We start from the raw sequence: 24,436 nt of genomic DNA on the forward strand, positions 1-24,436 counted from the left end.
GCAAGTCCAGGACAAGTAGGGGATCAGGCCCAGCCAGCATGGGTTTACGAAAGGCAGGTCCTGCTTGACCAACCTGATCTCCTTCTATGACTGGGTGACCCACCTAGTGGATGAGGGAAAGGCTGTGGATGTTATCTTCCTTGACTTCAGCAAGGCCTCTGACACTGTCTCTCACGGCATACTCCTTGAGAAGCTGGCGTCTCGTAGCCTGGATGGGTGCACTCTTCGCCGGGTGAAAAACTGGCCAGATGGACGAGCCCAGAGGGCTTTGGTGAATGGGGTGAAATCCAGTTGGCGGTGGGTCACAAGTGGTGTTCCTCAGGGCTTGGTGTTGGGCCCCGTTCTGTTTAATATCTTTATCAATGATTTGGACGAGGGGATCGAGTGCACCCTCAGCAAGTTTGCAGATGACACCAAGTTGGGAGGCAGGGTCGATCTGCTCAAGGGTAGGAAGGGTCTACAGAGGGATCTGGACAGGCTGCATCGATGGGCCGAGGCCAACTGTATGAAGTTCAACAAGGCCAAGTGCCGGGTCCTGCACTTGGGTCACGGCAACCCTGTGCAGCACTACAGGCTTGGGGAAGAGTGGCTGGAAAGCTGCCCGGCAGAAAAAGACCTGGGGGTGCTGGTCGACAGCCGGCTGAATATGAGCCAGCAGCGTGCCCAGGTGGCCAAGAGGGCCAACAGCATCCTGGCCTGTATCAGAAACAGTGTGGCCAGCAGGAGCAGGGAGGTGATCGTCCCCCTGTACTGGGCACTGGTGAGGCCGCACCTCGAGTCCTGGGTTCAGTTTTGGGCCCCTCACTACGGGAAAGACATGGAGGTGCTGGAGCGTGTCCAGAGAAGGGCAACCAAGCTGGTGAGGGGCCTGGAGCACAAGTCTTGTGAGGAGCGGCTGAGGGAGCTGGGGCTGTTTAGCCTGGAGAAGAGGAGGCTGAGGGGAGACCTGATCGCTCTCTACAACTGCCTGTAAGGACGTTGTAGTGAGGTGGGTGCTGGTCTCTTCTGTCAAGTAACTAGTGATAGGACAAGAGGAAATGGCCTCAAGTTGCGCCAGGGGAGGTTTAGATTGGATATTAGGAACAATTTCTTCACCAAAAGGGTTATCAAGCATTGGACCAGGCTGCCCAGGGAAGTGGTGGAGTCACCAGCCCTGGAGGTATTCAAAAGACGTGTAGATGTGGCACTGAGGGACATGGTTTAGTGGTGGGCTTGGCAGTGTTAGGTTAACGGTTGGACTTGGTGATCTTAAAGGTCTTCTCCAGCCCAAGTGTTTCTATGATTCTACTGCAGTAGGGGTAAGACAGCACACTTCAGGATTTATGCCAACACACGCTGGGGCTCTACTGAGGGAAAATTACTCAACATCTGCCCGCTCTCGGGCTTCTTGCATTTTTTTTCTGTGAAGCATCTGGTACTGGCGGTACAGAGAAACTGCCTTAGACTGGATGCATGGTTCCGACGAACTTTTAGCCAATTCCTTCCTTTTTGTCTTGAACTATTCGGATTAGAGGCAGTTTAACACCAGGCCTGCAACATAATGGCCTGAAATTGCTCCCACTTGAACTGAAGAATTTGGGCCCGTTATCATTTAAGCGAACAACGGGAGACACAGGCTAGGCTTTATAAACTTGCTGCACAGAGCATCTGGAAGGAGGGGACCGTAGCACCTTTTTTTGCTGACACTGCGCGGGGTTCATGTCAGCATGGCAATAACCACAGCGCTGGGCTCTGTCGCTTGATGTTTCGCCTTCCTTTTGGAAACAAAACGCCTCAAAAATCAACTACCAAGCGCAGTTACCGAAGGAGGCTGCTGCTAAGCAAAAGCCGCGGTTCTACTGGAGGGGACAACAGAGGTCCTCCGCGGTGAAACCACCGAGGAGCGCAGCACCACCGCCCTTTTTAAGGGGTTCGGCTTCGCGGGGGGCATTTTTACGACGCGCTGTGTCTCCACCGGCCGCACAGCGGCTCAGGTCGCGGCGGCGGCGGCGGCGGCCCGGAGGCGTCCTCGGGCAGCCGCTCCCGCCGCCCCCGGCTCCGGCGCCGCCCGCCAAAGCTGCCCGCGGGGCCGCCGTCCTCCGAGCCCGCGGGCTGCCGGCCCCAGCTGCTGCGGCCCACGCCGCGACGGGCCACCGGAGGCAGCTGCCGACCGACCGTCCGCCGACCCTTCCCGGGCTGGAGGCGGCGGCGGACGCCCGCCCGCCGTCCAGCCCTCACAGCCTGGTGAAAGCCCTGCAGCGTCCCTCCTCTCCGTGCCGCCGGGCGGCTGCTGGGATCGCGGCCGGGCGTTCGCGACCCCGGCGGTCTGCGGAGCCGCGGGACAGCGGCTGCAGCAACCCTGGGGGGGGTGGTTCACCGCGACGGGAACCGAGCCAGCCCCGGCCGCGCTTCCCCTCCGTCGCCACGGCCGCGCCCGCCGGCAGCCCGGCCCGGCCCGGCCCACCCTTGCCCCGCCGCCAGCGGGCACCCACAAACCACCCCCTCGGCCGCCAGCCCGCCCCCGCTCGGCGGGAAGCTCCTCACGCCCCTCTCCGCGGAGGGGGCCGCCCGCGGCTGAACTCCCGCCCGCCGCCTTCTCTCAGCCGTCGCCGGTAAAGACGGCGCACGGCCGCTTCCCCGCCCGCCCTCTTATGTTAATCGGCCGGGCTTTACATATCCCCTCCCAACGCCCGGCCCCCGCCAAGAGCTTGCCCCGAGCTGTCAGGGCAGCAGCGGCGGGCCCTCACTCCCCCGCCGGCTCCGCCGCCGCCGCTGCAGCCTCCGGCTCCGGCTCCGGCTCCGGCTTCGCGCTGCCCGGCGGGCAGTGTCCCCCCGCGGCCCCGGCCGTTCCCCTCCGGTGGCGGCTGCGAGGGCTGCTCGTCGCGGGGCCTCGCCTGACTAGTCGTGAGGGGGGGGTGGCCTAGGCAGCAGCTAATGAGACCAAATCCAAAGCTCCAGACTCAGCTGCATCATACATACCTACGTAACTGCATACATATATACATATATATATATATATATATATATAAAGTAGTACTTCCGAGAACCTCATAATGAGAAACCAGCCAATTCCTGCTTGCAAAGGGAATGTTCTACATGCAGGTACACGGCGCTCCTGTGTAGGCTGCGGCGGTTCCGTCAGATCCCGGCACGATGCGAAAGCCCAGCCGGGCCTCCCCGAAAGGCCAGACCGGCCCAGTGACCGCTGGGCTCCGCACCAAGCTGCTCGCCCGCAAGAACAGACGGCCCGCAGGTCCGGCTCCCGCAGCGGAAGGTTCAATCCCAAGGAGGAATGCCGCACAGGTAGGTTTTGCTGGGTAACGTTTTTGGAGCGTCTCCTCTGTTCCCCCTGCAAGGAGGTTTCTGGAGAACGGGATGAACACAGAGAACGTGCCCGTTGGGTAACAGCGTTGTGGGTGATGCAGAGCAAGAGCTCGGCTGGCTGTAGGTTCTTTGCTGCAGGTTTTTAGTGGTAATCTGCCAGGCATCTCCGATTTGTGTTTTAGTTGAAGGAAAGACACGGCCAGGTAGTGTACGCTTGGGGTTTTACTTGCAGAGCACCCCAGAGTGGTCTCTCCATCTTTGACCCCCCCTGTTGTTTCAGCTTTCCGCAGCTTTCCAAAAGGCCGGCCCTGGCAGCGGGTGGGAAGAGCGCTCGCTTCCCTGGCTGTTCCTCCCTGCCCGGCACACCTGGGCAGGGAGAGCGAAAGGGGCCCAGCCTGGCTCCCCCGCGAGGAGCCTGACTACAGAGGCGGCCAGCAGAATCCTTTCTCACCTCGGTAGTGAGGAGGGCCAAGAATTGAGAATGATTTATGTGAGCTTGTGATGGTAACATTTCCTAAGAGGATGCACAAAGAAACAAGGGCTAATAGCAAGGATATTTTGCAGGTGATGCCACCAACCGTTTTTTTTACCACGCAGGCTGACGAATGAACCCAAAACAGCAAAAGGAGGCATGCGCTTTCAAGGTCTAAACCTGATGCTAGGACTGATGCAGTTTAGAGCGCTTGGGCTAATTTATGAGTCAACCAGCCTTTCAGCTTGTGCTTAGTGTTGAGCACACCTAGTCCAACTTACAGGCCTAAAATTTAAGGGGGTGTGAGCGTTGTTGGATCACGGCTTGATTACCTGTGTAGTTCAACCTCTGCACAAAATCCCCGAGTGTTACTTCCATGCTACTTTGTAGGGATTTATGAAATTTAATATTGGTACAATGCCCTGAAAATGGTAAAGCTTTATATGCCTATGAATTTTACTGCCGTTCCATTGAGTATTTTACAGGCTTTTCTGATACATTAAAAATGCTGAGTGCTGGCTTGTTGGAAGTTTCAGTGCTTGGGAAACAAGTTTTGGTTCCATACTTTGGCACAGCCCTGCTGATCTAGTGACACGGTTACTTCTGTCATTGCATCACTGCTAGAATTACATTATAGTGATGAGACTCCCAAAAATACTTTCTTCACTCTAGCGTTTGAAATAAAGCCAAGTAGGTTTCATTTCTCTCAGGAATTGTGTTAAAGTGTTGGCTGGGGCAGGGGTTTTTTCGTTGTAATGCCTATTTATGTCTTGCCCGTACAAAGATGAGGACTGTGCTTTACGGAGATAAATGGGTGTGATATATGCTGTATTTATAAACACTTTTGCAGGCTGTCAGCTGAGTTTCCATGGCTAAAGAGAAGTGTGTTCATTTTCCAATCTCATATGGCATGCTGTAAACCCGCAGTGGAAGCTAGGAGTAGTAAATGGAATCTGGGGGTAAAAGAACCCTTTCCACACTGATAAGAAAACTGTAGTTAGAATCTGTAGCATTGCGAAGAGTGGCTGAAGAGAGGCTGAACGGGCCGTAAAAAGTTAAGGCTGATTCTGCACAGCTGTGCCTGGGTGAAGAATCCTTGCTCCCATAACTGGTCTCACTAAGGACAGTGAAATTATTTATGTGGGTTATGAACTATTTGCATGGCAAAGAACGTGCAAGACGGGAGCCTTAGCAGTACAGTTAAGCTGTCCTAGGAGAAATCCTTCCAGGAGTTTTATTTTGCAATAGTCAGTTGGGTGAACTTTTCCTTTCCTCTTTCCGAGTACGATGAAACGTCTTTGATGATGCACCCTCTGTTGATCCAAACAGGGATATGTGAAGTTATTTATCAGTTCCCCAAACAGTATTTACAAGATGCCATCCGAACCCAAGATAAGCAACGTACTCTTTGTATTTAATACAGTGTTTGAGCTGCATGCAGTGCTGTGTTCAGTAGTCTCTTCATGGGCCACTGAAGTACAGTCACTTCTGTAGCAATCACAGCCAGGTGGCCAAATGTCTGTTGTGTAGGTTTGAGTTCTCTAGAAAGAAAATTCTCAAGAATGTTGTTTTTCAGAAAATGAAAGGCTTTGTCCAAAATTTCATCTCAATATGTTTGAAGGACTTTATTTTAATAATGCTGAAACTATTTCTTCTCATAAAACAGTTCCGCGTGGTTTGGGACCAATTATTCAGAACAATTTCTATTGAACATTTTTGGAAAATCAGGATTCATGAGAACTTGTTGCAAATTTATTGATCCAGTGACACTCTTCAATAGAAGAGTATTCTAAAAGAAAAAAATTCAATTAGCTTACAAGCCTGGAAATATGACTAAGATACTGAACTTAAAAATTTGTGGCCTGTATAGCAACATGCGTCTCTGCGTATGGAGAACTCTTCTGATTAGCATTGAAGATTTGACCAGATTAGAATTTAATTTGATTTATGACTCTGTTTATTTTCCCATTTTGTTTTTAGTGGTTATTGATTTACAAAACCTACCATGTACGTATACTGGATTTACATGCAAATTAATTAATCAAGCTTATTTCACAGTGTCTTCGCAAAAAACCCCAAAACCCCGAACCGTAAGTTTGCTTGGAAAATCCTGCCATCTTGGCATTAGAACTGATACTAATTTTTAATGGAGTTGTCCTAGAAAGTACTGAATATGCTTCATAAGCAGAAATCAAAAGTGTGAAGGGTAATAAACGAGAACCTGAAAGTAGCTTTCCAGGTCCATATTTAGAGCCTTAAATAAGTGACCTGATTTTCCAAAGGTGCTGAGCAGCCAGTCATGCATGTGAATTCCACCTGAGTTCTCAACTGCTCAGCGCTTCCACAAACAGACCTGTTACTCGGGGTCAGCAATTCAAAATTTTTAAAAAGCTTTTTCTGTATCTCTTAAAGTTGGCCAATTTTATTAAGTTGGGTGCCTAAAGTACGGCTCTAGGACATCCCCATTTTGCCTTATGTCACCTTCATTATTTAAGTTTTGGCAGAGGAAAGCCTGGCTTACGTAGCGAGGTCACTGAGGGACCCGAGAAGTTGGCTGGCAGCCTTGCCGCACTCTCGCTTGGCTGTGAACTGACTCTATTTTATGTTGCGATGTTCAGTATTTAGGAAACAGAAACCGCGGTTCTACTGCAGGTTTGGCAAATCCTGTTCTTAGCCAGAAGGTTTTTACTATTTTTTCACCTCTTTTTAGATGAAAATGGGGCATCTCTGGAAATACTGACAGATGTCTTTTTTGTATCAAAACCCAGACACAATATTTAACCGTGAGCCTGAGCTTGGATAGCAAAGTATTCTGTTAATTTATCCTACTGCATATTTTCACTGTATGTATTTCTCTTCTGCCTGTTATTGCAGTTTATCTTGTGTATAAGTAGTTTTCTGTGGTTTTGCAGCATATTGAACAGAAATTGGTCATATTAGTACATAGTTTATCTCTGATGCTCCTTGAGACAACATGTTAAGGGACAGATCATCAGCTAGCATAGTCAAGATAATTCCTTTTTTTTTTTTTTTTAACGTGACGATACAAATTTCTGGATCCATGTCTTCCACTTACATGCTAGTCCATTGTTGCCTTCTTCACTTACCACAAAATACGAGGCACAATATTTTGTCTTAGTGTTTTTTTCAAGTAATAGCTGTAAACAGCATATATATTCATAAATAGCAGAGGCAACACTCTCCCTTGGTTTTTTTTCCTTAGTATTTTAGTATTGTGAAACTACCTCCGGGGATGTTGGAACTAAAGTCACAGTAAACCTACTTTTCTTCTTAACATCTTCCGCAATTACGTGTTCCTGTTGAATGCAAAACAAACAAAACGGCAATGTTATGTGCAAGAATTTGTTGTTATTTCTTAATTTCATTTGGTGTGAGTTCTGTGACTTGGCAACCATCAATCTAAGCAGTAACATAAAAATGCAGTAGTGTTCTGCTTTTATTTTTGCAAATTATAGCAGTAATATACAAAGCTAGTAAAATTCATGCTATAGGGTATTAGAGTGCAGAAACTTGCTAATACTATGTCGTAGCCTTATCTTTTGACAGGATAAAATTATAATCTGATTATAAAATTTCATGTAGTAGTTTTTGTGTTGTGTAACACTTACTAGGATGTTGTGAGGGAAAGCTAGATGCAGTTAAAGGTTTTGTAAGTCAGTGACATTGCTTGGAGATGATATAATTTTCCAGCATCTTATTCTATTTGAGAAAATGATCTTTGATTAAGAAGGTATTTTCTTTCTTTCCTTTTTTTTTTTTTTTTAATTTTTTTTACCGTGTAAAAGTAGAAAATTGTAGTTTCTGTTTCAGAATTAAAAGTTTTCCTATGAGGTGCAAATGGGATTGCTACAAACCCAAAGAGGTTCAAGTTGTTACTTTAATTTAAGGAATTATGACAAAAACGTCATTTTTTACAAGTCAGCTTTTGTTATCAGTGTTAGATCTTTGTTGGCAGTTATGAACTACCAGGTGGGGTTTTTTTCAGGTTTAGTGTGAAGGATTCAGTTTTGTAGGTAAGCCAATCTGAAATACCTGATTGCAGGATTGGTAGTAAAGAGCTATACAAATAATATATAAAGTTGTGGGAAAAGTAGAAGCTCAGGCAAAATCCATTGGATTGGCATTAGGCCTTTATGGAAATTCTCTGGATGAAACTGTTGAAAGAAACAACAGAGACATGAGAATCCTGCCCCCTAACTCGTCAGTGGCACTCAATTGACAAATAGAATAAAAAATGCCTACTGCCAGCTCTGTGGTGAAATATTTAAATTACAGTTTTTCGTATGACTTTCAGTGGACCCTAGTTAAAAACTTTAATACAAAGTAGAAAAGCAGAACACCATGTAAAGTGTATAACCTTACATTTGGTAAGGTACTAGGTTAATTTACTGGAAAAGTAGTTACAGCTTGCTTCAACGCTGACTGGCTAGTCCCTGAAGAAGGTATTGTCCAGTCACTGAGCAAGAATTTGAAAATCCAGGTGAAGTTGCATACCTCTGACACCACAGAAAGCCCAATTGCTTAAATAGTTACTCAGTTTTGTAATGAGCTCAAAGGGATCACTAATCAATGAAATTGATTTGAACAGAACGCAAATTTGAATGAGAAAATGAGTTTCTGTACTTCCTTTCTGTAATAGTATACGTTGCTAAGACTGGAAGAGGAAAATAGGATTGATGTGTAAGAACCGTAATTGCCGTCAAACACCGATGCCTGCATTTTGGCACTTTAATGCGTATGAAAATCGGTTTGATTTTTAGGTTTGATGGGCCCTCACAGCCTCTCATTGGAGTCAGCCATCCCGAGTGATGTGAAACCTTCTACTGTTATGTTTTATAGTTGTGGGTTCCTAGCCCTATTTTTCGATAGGAAAATGTGAAAGTATTTGCCATGAATATGAGTTAAGATGCTTTCTGACTTCTGGCAAGTTTGGTGGTGGTGAAGATGCAACAGAATTGATTTTCTTTTGACTCTGAAAATGTCAAAATTAACTGTTTAAAAGTCAGAAGCAAAAAACTTTTATTGAGGTCACAAATTCCTGTCTTATCCTCTTAAAGGTTTGAGTTTGTTTTGCTTTGCACTGTCAGCCACTCTTGACATATAGCTTCAGGCATACGACTGCCTGAAGATTGGAGAGAGATTTGGGCTCATCTTTTCTCCACTGGGCCCTTAGCCCTCACAGGATCGTCCTCTGGGCAAGACGGAGCAATAACAACAAGAACTCTAAAATTTTCAAAACCATCAGCGTCCCGCTTATTCTTTAACATATACGTTTTGTGAAGTTTCTACAGCTTTAGGAGAAGCAATAGCAGTAAAAGTGAAGGGTGGTGTGTCGCAGCAAAGGCTGAAGGACCCCCACACCTCATGGACAATGCTGGCTTTTGGGACGCGAGCCAAGTTGGTGAAAGCAATTTTACAGCCTTTCTTGCATGTCATTCTGACCAGTGCTTCCCGGGCTTGGGCGGCAGCCAGCGATCACTTTTCCCCAAATGCACCTCTGCAATTTTCTTTCAAACGGAACTCGGTAAATGCAGTCTCCGTCGGGGCATACCATCACTTGCCGGTTGCCTTGCACGTACCGCGCGAGGCAGAGCGCCGAGCAGGGCGGCAGAGCCCACGCGGGCCGAGCCGTGCTGAGCTGATCCGAGCCGAGGCGAGCCGAGCCGATCTGATCCGATCCGAGCCAAGCCGATCCGATCCGATCCGGTCCGATCCGAGCCAAGCGGCGCAGGCAGCAGGCCTGAGCGGCGGGTGCCGTTCGCGGCGCGGCGCGGAGGTCGGAGCACGTTTGGTGGTGCTTCTGCCCGGGGCGCGAGGCCGGAGGCAGGGAGGCCGTGCAGGCGAGGTCTCAAACAAGGGAACCCGGCGCTTCTGATGTGTCTCCAAATGTGAGGCCAGGACCCTTCGAGTTCAGCGGCGTCAGGGGAACGCTCGTGAGGGACAGAGAGCCCCACCCGTGGTGGTTACTGACGGGCGGACAGACAGACAGACGGGTCCTGGTGATGGCTGACAGACGGCTCCTGTGCCCGGACTCTTGGCTGAGGCTGGCGGGCGAGTCCAGCCTCTGCAGCCAGGGGCGGCCAGCCCACTTGGCAGGTTTTTCTGGTCGTTTTTCCAACAGCCCCTCTCACCCACAAGTACCGAGCTGCTGGGGACTGGAGCGGCCCAGTCTCAACCGGGCGCTAGCCAGCCTGTGCCCGCCCGTGTCCCGCCGGTGAGGGTGAGGAGGAGGAGGAGGAGGAGGAGGAGGAGGAGAGGCGGGCGGCTCCATGCCGCCCCGTTCCCCCTCGCCGGGGCCGCCGGGGTCGCCGGGGCCGCCGCCGCCGCCGCCGCCGCGGGAGGGGGGTGCGGAGGCGCCTCTCCTGCTGCCCGCAGGCGGCCGTGCGGCCTGTCGGCGGCGGCGGCCTCGGAGCGGGAAAAGGAAGGCGAGGACGGCGGAGTTGCCTCCCGGGGTTAAAACCAGCGCGCTGGCACGGCGGTGGCCGCTCCTTGGTGGCCGGCCTCGTCCGAGGGCCGCGGGTAATCCCGCCTCGCCGCCTCGGTGGCCGCCGGCTGCAGGTGTCTCGGGCCTGCGTGCCTGGGAGGTTTAGAATGTAGGGGGGAGTCGAGGCATAGGATCCATCCATAGTTATAGGACACATGCATAGTTAACGCGAACACGCCTGGGAAGGTCGTCCTGTGGGTGGCCCGATTGAGGAGTGAAGGTCTTACGGATGAGCTACAGGGAATGCTGCTCAGGAATTACAAAAAAGGTTTTCTTCGTCTGGGTAGAAGCAATACAGAACCGCAAAAACGATAAATAACCGTGGCAGCGTCAGCAGCCTCTGACTACGTCTGCAGACGGAAGGAAAGTTTCCCCTTGCGCTCAAAAGCGGTCGATGTGGTACGTCTTTTGTATCTAGCGCAATATCAAAATAGGAATATTTCTCTGTAAGAGCTACCATTATACCCTAGCTTCACATGTTGCTGTTGGTGATCAACCAGTTACCAGTTTTTCTAGAGGAGCTTCTGGGTTTTTTGAAACTATTACAGGAATTCTGTTGTTGTTTAAATTGTAGTGAGCTTTCCTAATTCCTTCAAACTCCCTGCAGCCTTTTAGCTCCAGCAAAAGTTCACTCTGTGGTAGAAGGGCAGTTCCCTTTTCACAGCAATTCACTCTTTGCTAACTCCATGCTTTGGAGCAGTAAATCTACTTTTAGAAATAGTGCTAGCTTCTGAGCTTTGAGAGGTAGGTACTGTGGAGAATATGGAGGGTTCTGTAGTCATACTTTTTTGTATTTTTCCTTTATTCAATAGAATACAAGACTTTTTTGTTTGTTTGTTTTGTTTTGTTTTGTTTTTAAGGAGACCGGAAAAAAGGCTGTTATACTGAATAAAACACGTTTCGGTGAAATACTATAGTTTATGTGTGCCACTCCCCTCTAGTGAGTAGAAATGGAATTACCCCATCTCATGCGATGCTATGGTCCCCCAGCTGCAACCAGATTATGGAAATTTTCTTCAACTTTCAGTCACAGAGAGTTACCTTTTTTGGAGTTGAACAATATGAACTTTTTTCTGCTTTCTCTATTAAGGACAAAGCAGATCTGCATTGCAAAGCATGCCAGGTTTGCTAAAATCAGTCATTTGTGCACACATAATGCCCAAATAAATGCAAAATGAACCTCAACAACAGCAAAACTGTATTAGTTTTTACTGCTGTGTCTGTATATCACTGGATTTGAGTAACAGGTTCATGCTTCTTGCCCCAGGTTACATACACACATTTATTTTAAAAATGTTTCCTTTTTTCTTGATTGTTGAATATATATATTTATACAGTAATTTTAAAACCTCCATGACAGGTTGATACTTGCTTTATTAAACCTTTAAGCGATTGATACCAATGCTGGAGTGGTTTGCTCACAGATGGATGTGGCAGCCAAGATAAAAACGTCACTCCGTGTATTTTCCCACCGACGTTTTTGTCGAACAGGTAAATATTCTACTATAAAACAGAGGAAAAAGATGGTGTGTACATGATAAATATTCTGTCAGCCGTCAGTTAACAAGATATCAAGTGTGGGATTTCTCTGGCCAAAGGCCAGTCATATTTAGCTCAGTAGTCACCCTAGCCTGTCCTTATCACCCATAGAGAGAAATACATGCATTTCATTCTTCTTCATTCGTTCATCTCTCAACGTACACAGCTAAAAGATGCTCGTGCTCAGAAGCTGATTGTTTCTATTGACTACACGTTACAGACAGCTCAAGCTAGCATGAGGTCAATCCTGTATGTGGTGGTCTAAAAAAATCTATTTGTGTCTGCTGCTTTGCTCATTAATTGTGCCATTTATTGGCATAATAAATGTGTCATTAATTGGTGGTATTGCTGAAAACAACTTCTGCTTTCACACTGACAACCGAAGTTAGCCCATTCGAGTTGCAGAGGCTGTGAAGGTCTCATTCTTTCAAAGTAAGTAGCCCAAAGAAGTCATGTAAGATGTAGAAGCAGTGAACCCTAAATCAACATAAAATTTGATGTGAGGCAACTGTATGCTGAAATATGTTTCATAGAAAAAAACCCCAAGACATGGATCCAAAGTTGTTTTCAGTCATACCTAAGAAATGCAGAGGTACGCCCGAGAGCGGAATTTGCTCTATAGAACTTGATGTTTATATGTCATACTCACACATTAAAACTGACACTAGGCATTCACTTACATGAAGCCTAAAGAATGGCAAGCGTGTGCATGTAGCTGAGAGGCCAATGTAACACCTTTCCTTGCTTTCCTTTTGGGATCATTTTGCATGTCATGTCCTTGCAGTTTTCTGAGAGCAAAAGCTGCAGTTTACCCTTGTGCTTAAGGGATGGCAGATGTTGTTTGTAAAGGCTAAAAGTACTTTTTTGTTCTTTTTAACTAAAAGAAGTGCGAAATAGTATGAGGCCAAATCCTGTGGCATGTAGTGAGGCAAAACTCACACTGGAATTTGAGGACTCATCTTTATTTTTATTTCTGGACCGTGCTGTACATCATTGCAGCTCTATATTTTCTTCCTTTGTTACAAAAGGATAAAGTCCTGTTTGTTACTGTACAGCACTTTGCGAACTGGTTGAGAAGTGCTATTACAGAACTGTTATGACATGTTATTACTCTTCCCTTTTCCAGAGAGATCAGTGCTTGCCCAGCCAACATTTGTTTTTGAAAAGAAGGACCGTCCTTTGAAGGTAAAAAGCTTTTTTTTTTTTTTTTTTCCCCCCTAATTGAGAAAAAATGCTGAGAAATGAGAATTCTGTAGACAGCAATCCTAGCAGTAATAAAAGATTTTAGCCCAGGTTAAGACTTGTAATAAATGGTCTCAGAACAGGGAAGAGTAGAAACTAGAAACAAGACTGCTTTCAATGCATGTGTGCTGGATTGATATACTTTGTGTCCTGGTCTAGAAAATGGCTGTTCTGTTCTCCTTGACCTTCCCATGCTTGTATTTTTTTTTTCCAGCGGCCTGCAGAAGACCTGGTTTGCAAAGCTGACAATGGTAATAACCACCTCATTGAAACAGTATAATAATGCCCTGGGTTATTCTTAGGTCTGACTGTTGCCTGTGAATATAGTGTTCGGACCCTTACTTTGTATGAGCAGGGACAGATCGCTTGAGCAGGGACAAATTGCTGTTAGTAGACTAAGGCTATGTGGGTTGTAGAGTCACCTGCCATGTCCTAATATATATGTCCCTGTCTTACCTCAAGAATTCTTCCATCTTACCTCTCATGTTTACCAGAAAGTCAAAATCCAGAAGCCCTGAAAAGTGGCCAAGTATGTTCATCAGCTGTATGGGTTCCTATTTGCCCTTTTCTATTTGTTTAGGCTACATTATCATGTAAGTTAATATGCTTAATGTCTTCTGAGCCTGTGGGCTATGAACTGATTCTAAGTCCTTGATTTAAGTTCCCTGAACCTAGTGGAAATAAAGAAGACTCCCTAGGCCTTTGTGCCAGGTGTTGACTGAGATTCCAAAGCCCTCGTGCTCTTAGGTACTGCCTTAAAGCTGTTCATGTAAGTCATTCCTAGAATTCATTGTGTTCAGGTTTTAATTTCGTATCATAACATTGTGCTGAAATCTCCTGCCAGTCTGTCCCTGCAGAACGTTATATGTACTTTTCTCTAGATTTCATTAGTTGTTCCAGAAAGCGTGCAAGATCATCATCTTTTACTTTGCGGAAGTCTGACTCTCAGTCTAACACAGGTATGATGTTTAGCTACAGTCATGTTTTAATTACTATAGTTCTGTATTCTCATCTGGTAAAGAAGAGAAGGAATTTTACTGTCTAAGAAAAGCTTCTGCACTGTAGAAATGCTGCAAGTCATGAAAACTTAAACATTGATATAAACTTGCTGGTAATTTCCAATAAATCCCTTTTTAAGTAAAAATATATTCATTTTCCGTACTAACATAATACAACATAAAGTAGTGAAAAACTTGTACATTTCATATTGTTTCCTTGAATTGCTCACACAGTCAAGGGAGGAGGAGGGCTGGAAAGGAATGAGATTCCCCGGTTTGTGGAAGAGATCAGTGTTCCTTGGGCAATCCCTGAAAATGTAAAGCAGTTTCCAGAAGGGCCCCTCCTTTCATTCAGCCAACAGCTCACCTGGAAGGCTCTTTAAGGACTATGTAGTGCTTCCATGGGAAATGCACACAAGTCACTGAGGCGCCTCTGCAGAAGGGCTGATCTGGTTTTTACAGCGTTTATTTAACATACAGATGGGACCAGAAAGTTATTTCTGAATTCAGGCATTCATATGTGTACACTGTATTTTGTTTTATGTAGTCCTGTGACATACCTGAATGTAGCTATGAGGCTTTAAGAGAACCTAAGTTTGGTTTACTCTGAAAATTATACTGAGATCATACACAAAAAATCATAGATATGGTAGAAATGTTAGAGTATGCCTATACCAAAAAACAAAGCGGGGTATAGGAGGAAGCTTGAGTGATTGACCTCTTGATTGTCCACACTGCTTAATTGATAGCTAACTCTCTGCTTCTGTTTTGAACCTCCCAAACTAGCAGTCTCCAAGACAGAGCTGTTACAGAGTGGACTAGCTGTAAGTAGCGTGCCTAAGCCAGGCTGTGCTGCTTGGCCTCAGAGACCTCTCTGATTCAGCAGCACAGGCATAACCTAACAGTGTACTTCAGAAAGCTGGTAGTTAGCAGGTAATAATTTATTCTACTGCCAATGAAGGCATGACATCAAATTGGCTAACCTTAAAATTAATCTTCTTTTTTTCCTCCGAGCAAATGATAATTTGAGTCTTTTATCCTTTCAGATACAACTGTCGCTCAGAAAAGAGGGAGATCATCTTCCTTTACCATCCTTCCTACTTTCCCTCCCTCCCAGCCAGGTAACTGAAAAAACCCCAAACAAAACCAATAAACATTTATGTAGAAAAGCAGGTATTAGCTAAAATAAAAAGGTGTACAGAAATGCTTTTTCTGCAGGACAGAGCTGGGGTGCATTGGACTAGTCTGGTATTTGGACAGAAGAAAGGAATGTTTTAGGAGGAGGACTGGCAGTTCAATAGAAGAAATGTTTTATGTGTTTCCCAAATGTTTTACAGGTCCTTGGCAGGCATTGGCATAAAGGATTTCTAAACAATCTTAAGAGGACACAAGATTGTTTTAGCAGCACACCGTGCCCTTTTTGCAATGAAAAAGTTGTGCTTATCTTGTGTCATTTTACAGGATGTGGTACATGGTTGCCATCACTTTCTGGCTGGTGTTTGCTATCTTGATTAAAATGGTGAAAGCATCAGTCGTGCACCACCATCATTATAGTAAGTTATGAAAGCCTTTTTAGCAGAACAGGGCAGGGCACATTTATTTATTCCCATGTTCTTGGGCGTCATTTACTTATCTTAAAAATGCCTAAGACTGAACCAGATAGCATTGCCATTTCAATAGCTTTTGCAAACCAGCAGCACCTGGTTTTCAAAGCTGTCGAAGGATTTTATGAATTTAAAACATCCATTAGTATCCAAAGATTTCTGTCTCTGACATAGCCAGAAAAGCCATGGTGCTTTCTGTGCCTAAGTCTACCCACCTGTAAAATGGAGACAGTAACAGTTATCTCAGAGATCTTGTTTAGATTAATAGGTTTGAATATTGCTCATGTACTACCAAAATAGGAAGGGGTTACAGAGATGTGAATTAATAATTCAAATTTGTTACTACTCACTATTAAAGTTTAAATTCCTTGTTCTGTAGTAAAGAAGAATAACATATTCATGACCTCAGCTCTTCTTCAAAGAAACCCTGACTTGATCAGAAGTACAAAAGAAGGTAACTGTCAATGCAATATTTATTCACTGTACTTCCACAAAGGCATTCTTAACAGACCAAGAAGACATAAAAATGACAACTCTTCTCTATGCTGAGTGATAGGCTAAGAATCTTTGTGACATAAGTTATTTGTTTGACAGTGTAAATATCCTGTGAGCTCTGTTCTGAGCCGCTGCTCTGACTACTCAATTCCTGAGTGGACTGAATATAACCTTGAATAGTGAAATTCCACATTCCTAACTGAATAACTCTGCTCCTGGAGAGGGTAGTGAAGAACCGTCTTGGCGTCTGCAGGTGCAGGATTAAATTTGAAATAGCAGAAGACAGATCTAACACAAAGCAGTAAATATAAGTATAAATATAAACACGTATTTAAATACATAAATACAAATATATTTTATACATCTAAACAACTATTTTTTTTTATTTAACACATTATCTTTTAATTCTGGTAGGATCATGGGGTTGGTGTCACTACAGAGTTGTGCATTTTAGAATGGATTACAAAATTTCAGAATGTGTAGCAAGTAAACAATAAATGCTATTTAAATATGCTTTGAAGCTTTCAGTTGAAGGAGGCAAGACACATAGGTATGAATTAGATGGGAAGAAAAAGTCTCTGTTTAAATATTTTGTCTTTGTATTTTGCAAGGATCCTTGTCACAAAGTCAATTGCGGAATGTCATTAGACCTGCCATTTTACAACCCCCACAAGCCCTGGCCTGTCCTGAAAATCCTGTAGTATCTCCAGTGACTAAGAAAGAAGCATATGTTCAGGTAAAAAGAAAAGTAGTTTTACTGGCTAATGTATGTTTGCAGCTCAAATACAAAAACCCAGTGCTGTCTTAAAGCAGTTAATTATTCCACTGCCTGATTTTCAAGAAAGTTCCCCTCTCAGTTTCAGTGGAATCGATGGATCTCTGACATGGTGTGAACTGTTAAGCTCGTGCTGGCTGTGTTTGAAAACACATCTCTTCTCTGCAGGCTGTCTCAGCTTTCAGATATCAGGGTTCTGTGGGCAAACCAGCTTTGGGAATTTTTTGGATTTTGTTTATTTAGAAAGCAACATTTTAGCATTTTGATTAAGGGCACTGGCTTAGTACACAGCTGGAGGAAGCTCAGCCAACTACCGCATATATATATATATATATATATATATACGCCTCGGTGACTCTGGACTTCTAGCAGACCTGTTTATAGCAGAAAATAAGCTTGGTCTAATTAATTCATCGGGTTTTACCATTCCTAGCTATCTGAAGACAGGTCTTATTCCTCAGCTGAGAATTCAGTGAGTTCCAAGACAGCAGTGAGGTCATCTACTACCATGAATCTTTCTACCTCTAAAACAACACAGTAAGTTTTTCTTTATTGTATTCCTGCACCATTTTGTCACTTGGCCTATGGCACGCCCTTTTGTCCTACATGTCTAACATGGTACTAAGCCCGTGGTATCTACACCCACACAATGCTCAGTGGTGTTTGTGTGTAGTGCCAGAATTTGTGGGTACTGACTTGAGCTCCGTACACCACAAGAAATGGACTCCTGCTGGAAATTAATCTCTGTGGGACAGATTGTTTCTCATTAGCAACCCCCAAGCCAGAAACTATTTTGGTTTGCCATGTCATGCAGCTTTGGCAGTTCAAAATATGTCCCAGTTTTGAATGTTTACAGTCATCTTTGTGTCCCTTTGGAGAGCTCTATTCTGATTGCATGGCTGCTGCATCTCATAAACAGATGCAGAGAAACTCAGCAATTACAAAAATATGTGAGCATCTTGGACACAGAAGACATGAAGACGACCATACAGGACTGATCTGGAAGACAAGGTCAGTGCTGCAACTGATCTTCTACTTCCGTGCACACGCCAGAGTTTCTGGGATGAACAGCTGGCTGTGATGATTGTGGTAGGGTGGCATCTTTGTGCAGACATGGGTTGACCAGAACAGGCTTGAATGTCTGCATGAGGAAGCTGACTTGCTTGGGCTAGGACGTTGCCCCTTGCCTCTGACTGAAAGAGCTCATACCGGTGCAGAAGCGGGCTATTGCCTCTCTCTGGAGACTGGCTCATGAGAATGTTAGGTCTGTGGTTAGCCAGCAGGTTATCTTGTAGGTATTAATACTGCTTGCTGATGGTTGATGAGGGTTGTTTGCCTGGAAGTTGTGAGCATCAGGAATACGCCTGAGATCAGTTGTGATGAGAGAATGACATTTTAAAATGGCTAGGGCCACAGATAGCACATCTGGGATGTTGCCTCCTTTCCCCCTCCCACCCAAAGAGGGCAGAGAACGTCTTAACTGCAAAGGAGTCCAGTCCAGTCTCCTTCAGGGCTGGATGGGCCACAGATAAAGCTTCCTGCACACAACGTTTGGGATGCACAGTGCTGGGGTTCTGAGGAAGTAAGGAGTGTTTAGGTGCACAGAGAACTTAGATTCTTAGTCTTTGTCAACAAGAAGAGCATAATTAGAGGGCAGATGCTCACTGTGATTTTGGAAGAGCCAGCCTGTCCTTGTCTATCACAGTTAATGCTGTCTATCACAGTGATGGTGCCCTGTGAGAACAACATGGAGCCAACAGAGCATGCTGGAATTTTAGCAGATTCAAAATGATGGCAATGCATATACCAGAAAAGCTAAAGGGAAGGTGGTACTGACTTCAAAATCAGTTGCTATCGCTACTCAAATCTATTTACTTTCTGTCAGCTGCACAATATCTCGGAAAAGATAGGTGAGTGGCTTTCTTTTGTGAAGTAGATGGACACAGAAATGCAATGCAGTGTTTGAGTGCTGACAAGTTACAAGACTTAAAAGTGCTTATGGTATTTCTTTTCCTTTTCTTTTTTAAAAAGGAAATTGCTAATCTCTTTGGGGTATTCATGCCTCATTAATTCTGCATATCGCAGTTGTGGTAAATGTTGGTTTATTTGACAAGTTGAAAACTAATTTAAATACAACCAGGTGCTTACTGCTCTTCTGAGATTGCAGGGGGTGTAAGTGCCATTCTTCCGATGTGTATTAAGTGACTGATGCTTTAAAATACTTCAGTAGAGTCTTTTGGGCATAGCTGTTTTCTCATAGATAGCTTGACAACAAGTATTCAAACAAACAACTTTATTATAAACTCCGTATACATGCTAAACAGTAGTAAACATTGCAGCCAGACCTGCTCATTGCTAAGTAAAGAATTTTCTGAGTTTGTTTTTAATTATCAGTCGAGATGTAGCTAGTGTTTATTTACAAAATAAAATGCAGACACACTCAACAGCAGGGATTGCTGCTGCCTGCAAACGTCCCTCTTGCTTTCCCTCCTCTTCCACCTCTTCTCTATGTGACATGATTCTGTAGAGAGATGAATGAAAATGGTTTGTTAGCCCTCTGCAGTTGCTGCAGCTGTCCACGTCCCAGGAAACCACCAATGGTTCCGTTTCCTGAACGGGCTGTAGTAATGAACTGAGAAGAAGAAATTTGCAGTTTCTTAAGTCGGCTTAAAAACTTGGAGAGAAGATTGTGTCGTAAGTGACAGAAATGTAATGCTGGGAAAGCTCAGGCTTCTGGTCATGTATTCAGCTCTGCACAAGGATTTGCTTGGAAAACTGACAGGGTTTAAGGCCGGCACTGGAACTGGCAGCTACTCAGACCCTTCTGGACACTCTGAGGACAGTACCTGGATCTACTCCCTTTCCGTAGTCCCTTTCCAGTATCTTATCCACATTTCTCCTTCTCCTGTTCTCCCTTGTTAGTGTTCATTCCCTGAATTCAGTGCCTCTGTTTTGAATCTCCATGGCAATGTCATCCCGGGCACACTTTGTTCTTGCCCTGCAGCAACATAAGGGTATTGAAGTTTTAATACAGCTTTAAGGCTGGCACTTCCAATTAACTGTCCGGAAGAAGAAAGATCCTGCACCAGTTACTTCTTCCTTACATTTCCAAAAATAATCAAAATCCATTTCCCACATTATTTCTTTTGAGACAAACCTCTACTTTCAGGTTTTTTTACTCTTCCAGACTGCTATCCTTCCCAAGTTGCTACCGGAGCAGCCTAGAAGCAGCCGACAAAATTTCGGGATGCAAACTGATCACAATTCAGTCAATTTTAGTGGGCAGTTTTCTTAAGGATTAGAAACTCATTAGTTTAAACACACTTTAGATTCCCTGTTCATGGCCCAAAACACATATGGAAGGCTTCAAGGCTGAAAAGGGATGGATTTTCTGATTTCTTTTTCTTATTTGCTCTTAGTCTTAGCAACACATCGAGCATGAGAATGTTAAGGAATATTTTGTTCTTCAAGTGTAAAATGGAGATAGCTTGTCCTTGGGAATTCCTTCATCCTGTGTGAAGAGATTTCAAGCACACTGTATTTGTGAACACAGAAACTAAGTTTTAGAGGCAACCGCCAAAGTTCTGGCAACAAACCCAGCTTCTTAACAGGAATATCCTCTGCACGACATAGGTGCTGTTAAGCCCTCCCAAGGGTGATGAATGATCTGGAAGAGCAGATAAGTGGTGCTGAAGTATGCAGTTTGTGACAGAACATCAGATTGTCTTCCTGCCAAGTCATCCTTCTGGAAGAGGAAGAGACTAGAACTTGGATGGTTTTGCCTTGTGGCCAGCAAGAGATGCAGTGATTAAGCTCTACAGAACGCATAGAATCATAGAATCATTTAGGTTGGAAAAGACCTTCAAGATCATCGAGTCCAACCATCAACCATGCCCACTACACCATGTCCTGAAGTACCCCATCTACTCGATTTTTGAATACCGCCAGTGATGGTGACTCAACCATTTCCCTGGGCAGCCTATTCCAATGTCTGACAACTCTTTCAGTAAGGAAATTTTTCCTAATATCCAATCTAAATCTCCCTTGCCGCAACTTGAGGCCATTTCCTCTCGTCCTATCACTAGTTATTTGATAGAAGAGACCAGCACCCACCTCACTGCAGACCCCTTCAGGCAGTTGTAGAGAGCGATCAGGTCTCCCCTCAGCCTCCTCTTCTCCAGGCTAAACAGCCCCAGCTCCCTCAGCCGCTCCTCACAGGACTTGTGCTCCAGGCCCCTCACCAGCTTGGTTGCCCTTCTCTGGACACGCTCCAGCACCTCCATGTCTTTCCCGTAGTGAGGGGCCCAAAACTGAACCCAGGACTCGAGGTGCGGCCTCACCAGTGCCCAGTACAGGGGAACGACCACCTCCCTGCTCCTGCTGGCCACACTATTTCTGATACAGGCCAGGATGCCGTTGGCCCTCTTGGCCACCTGGGCACACTGCATGAACCACCTATAAGCCTTTTGTGAAAAAAACCCCAAAACAAACAACACCCCCCCCCCGCCCCAAACCAGCAGCAAGAACAACTTCCACACGAAGTTTCCAAGGACTTCCTAATGACTTTTATAAAAAGTGGATCCTGTCACATTTAAAGTGGCTGTGTAATTAGCAGGTCAAATCACAGCTGTACTTACATTAGAATATCCTTGAATGTAATCCACAAGTAATACACTTTTTACAAGTTGTGAGTATGTTACTATTTAAAAATGCATTCGCTACCTTCTCTTAAAACCTGAGAGGTAAGAGGCTAACTGAGAGTAGTTAAACTCAGGGTGGCAATGCAAAAAAAAAAATGATGTTTTTTATCTGGAAAACCTGAGACACTAAGAAGGAAGAAGGGACAGAGGAGGAGAAGGACAAGTGTTGTTTTAATGTATCTTCTGCCAGAACCAGTCACATTCCAGATCCTAAATGTAAAGTGATGTATCTACTGTATGAAATTTTCTCCTCAATCTGTATCCCCAATCTATAGCGGGCCAGTACCAAAGGATTGCAAGTATTTAGTTTTCTTCACTTCTTATTTTAAGTATATCTATGGAACAGGTCATTGAAAAATGGAGAGAAGATCTTTCTTCTTGTTTTAGTTATAACTTCTCATAAGCCACCTGCTATCATGCCTTTACATTTTTGCAGTATTTACGTGAATTGAAAGTGTGTGCATTAGAATACACTGCTTCTCTGCCTTTCCAAGACATTAGGTAGATGACCGAGGAGTGCCTGTAAGGCATTGGGGAGGACATTATTCTGAAGGGCGTGAGAGCTGTAGGAACATGAAGGGATAATTGTTAATCATTGGTAGTCTTTTGGTGGAGCAAAAGGAAACAGGGAAAGAAATGTAACGCATTAAAGTTTCTGGAGTAAGACACTTCCCTGAGGAGGAGGCGGCATGTTGTTTTGCTTCTTATTCTTCGCTTTTAAGGAACATCCTCAGTAACCTTCATGAAATACAGTGTGATACTCCGTTCCTTTAGTGAAATGTTACAGAGAGAATATTCTCAGATTCTCTTAAAAGATTTTGTCTGATTACTTAAGTAGTCATTTTTTGTTTGTCTTTAATGTAAGGTGTGGAAAAGTAAATGCGTGAACTTATTTGTATTCTTTACAAAGTTCTAAAGAGTTCTAAGTCACATTGTTATGTTATTTTGTTCCCACAGAAGTCAGTTGTTTGAAGATGAAAGTGTACAAAACAGCAGCAATTCTGATTTTGTGTTTGGAGAAAACATGGTTGAGAGAGTTTTGGTAAGATCAGTAAATGCTGGCAGACTTTTTATCAATGTTAATGTACTCATGAGTATAATTTTTTTCAGAGATTGATTCTTTTTAGGTCATCCTGTTCTTTTAAAGATGTGAGAAAATATGATTCCAATGACTGTTGAGGAGAAAGTAACTTAATATTTGCTGTAGAAGGGGTAGGCATCTCTATCTTCCCCGTCCTAGATAAGTACTCCAATTACTAGCCTGTACTAGTACGCACTTCTCTTTTGCTCATTTTTTAACCCGAAAAAGTTTGGTTTTATATTCCATGTAAAGTGGGACAGCTAAAATACAAGATAAAAGAATGTGCTCCATACTGCTCTAATAATTTCCATTGTAACTGTTAAGAGATGGGAGAAATTAGTATGAGGGGAAAATTGAACATCCATCCTAGATAGCGTCCGTGTTCAACTATGTTGTATGTGCTGTGAGATAGCTTAATGGATCAAGTCCTGAAGGAAACTCAGACAAAAAGGTGGTTCCCAAGCTGAAGACTGCACCATTTAAAAGGGAATTGAAATTCAGTTTCTAGTAGAAGTAGAATGAAAACAGTATGCGTATCTGCCAGTGAAAAAGCTTGGCAACCATAGGTCTGGGTTATGACTTCTGACCAGGATTTAGGTATGAGGTAGGAGTTGGGCCACTGAGCATTGTCAGGAGCCAGAAGCATTTATTTAGATATGCCTAAGGAACTTTATCTGCAAAAACTGAAGGTCGTGGAAATTCTTAATCCTTCTGAGGTTAAGTTTGTGGTGTCTGAAAGTTTTCACCTATTCTTCTGGGGCTTAAGTGCTTAAACTGGAAATTAGCTGGTACTTAAACCTCTAAGTCCTTCAGTGGATTTAAATCCTAGTCCAGGATCCATACAGAGAGGCCATTCTTCTTGGTGGGAGAAAGACATACTGATTTTATGACAATAAAGTTACTTCCACTTGAGACTGAAATTGTATCATCTGGGTCAGTTTTTACTCTGAAGATACTCCATTTTCTAATCTTCAGCCTAGCATGCATTAAATGATTCGATGTTGTATCTGATATGAAGTAACATAGCCATTTTATTTAAATAGGAATTATTATTTCCCCTGTTTTTTCCTAGAGTCCTGAAAAGCATCCCCAGCCGTGTAATGGAGCTGATTCATACAATGGAGAAATAACATCCATGTACATAGAACCTTTTCATGTCAGTCCACAAACAAGTAAGTGTACTTAGCAAACAAGTACAGTTAGCTTTGTTACTATGTTTCACTGTATTTTAGAGGATGTCAAATGAGTGGTGGTCAATAATTTTCATCTATTCTCAAGTTATCCAGTCACTAGTACACTGGCAGCATGTGCCAAAAATCTGTGTTCAGAAAGCAGCTACAGTTTGATTTATGACATTTGAACTGGACTAACTTCAGAATGAATGATCTAAGTTACTCAGGAAAGGATGGATTTTATGGATTATTATTATTATTTATTACAGATTATTATTTTTTATTACTTGAAAAAAATGTGGTGAACTTTGTGAATGCCTTTTGGACCGCATTTTTGAACTACGTTTTTTAAGCTGTCTGCTGCTTGTATTTTGTGACTGTTCATATAAATTACTTTGCCATATTTGTATCCTAATTGGAGGACTGAAACTTCCAGACAGACAGATTTCGGGGTTTGTTTGTGACTTTGGTGTGAGCTTTTCTACTAGGCAAGCCACATAAACCTAGGCTGTGAGGGAATCCAAAGAAGGCCCATATCCTGAGCCCTCTT

At 44.3% G+C, this 24,436-nt stretch overlaps 1 protein-coding gene across 1 annotated transcript in view; it reads left to right on the forward strand.

The window, feature by feature from the left end:
• The first annotated feature begins 3,032 nt into the window (after positions 1-3,032).
• Positions 3,033-24,436, forward strand: part of LOC126036564 (ran-binding protein 3-like) — a 32,848-nt gene continuing 11,444 nt past the window's right edge. The window contains exons 1-10 of the mRNA XM_049796503.1: positions 3,033-3,282; positions 12,946-13,004; positions 13,276-13,312; positions 13,943-14,020; positions 15,106-15,180; positions 16,043-16,117; positions 16,770-16,894; positions 17,367-17,470; positions 22,591-22,675; positions 23,787-23,886. Coding sequence (XP_049652460.1) covers positions 3,033-3,282; positions 12,946-13,004; positions 13,276-13,312; positions 13,943-14,020; positions 15,106-15,180; positions 16,043-16,117; positions 16,770-16,894; positions 17,367-17,470; positions 22,591-22,675; positions 23,787-23,886 — 988 coding nt within the window. The remainder of the gene's footprint in view (positions 3,283-12,945; positions 13,005-13,275; positions 13,313-13,942; positions 14,021-15,105; positions 15,181-16,042; positions 16,118-16,769; positions 16,895-17,366; positions 17,471-22,590; positions 22,676-23,786; positions 23,887-24,436) is intronic.

This window comes from Accipiter gentilis, chromosome Z (assembly GCF_929443795.1).
Source record: "Accipiter gentilis chromosome Z, bAccGen1.1, whole genome shotgun sequence".
NCBI lineage: Eukaryota > Metazoa > Chordata > Aves > Accipitriformes > Accipitridae > Astur > Astur gentilis.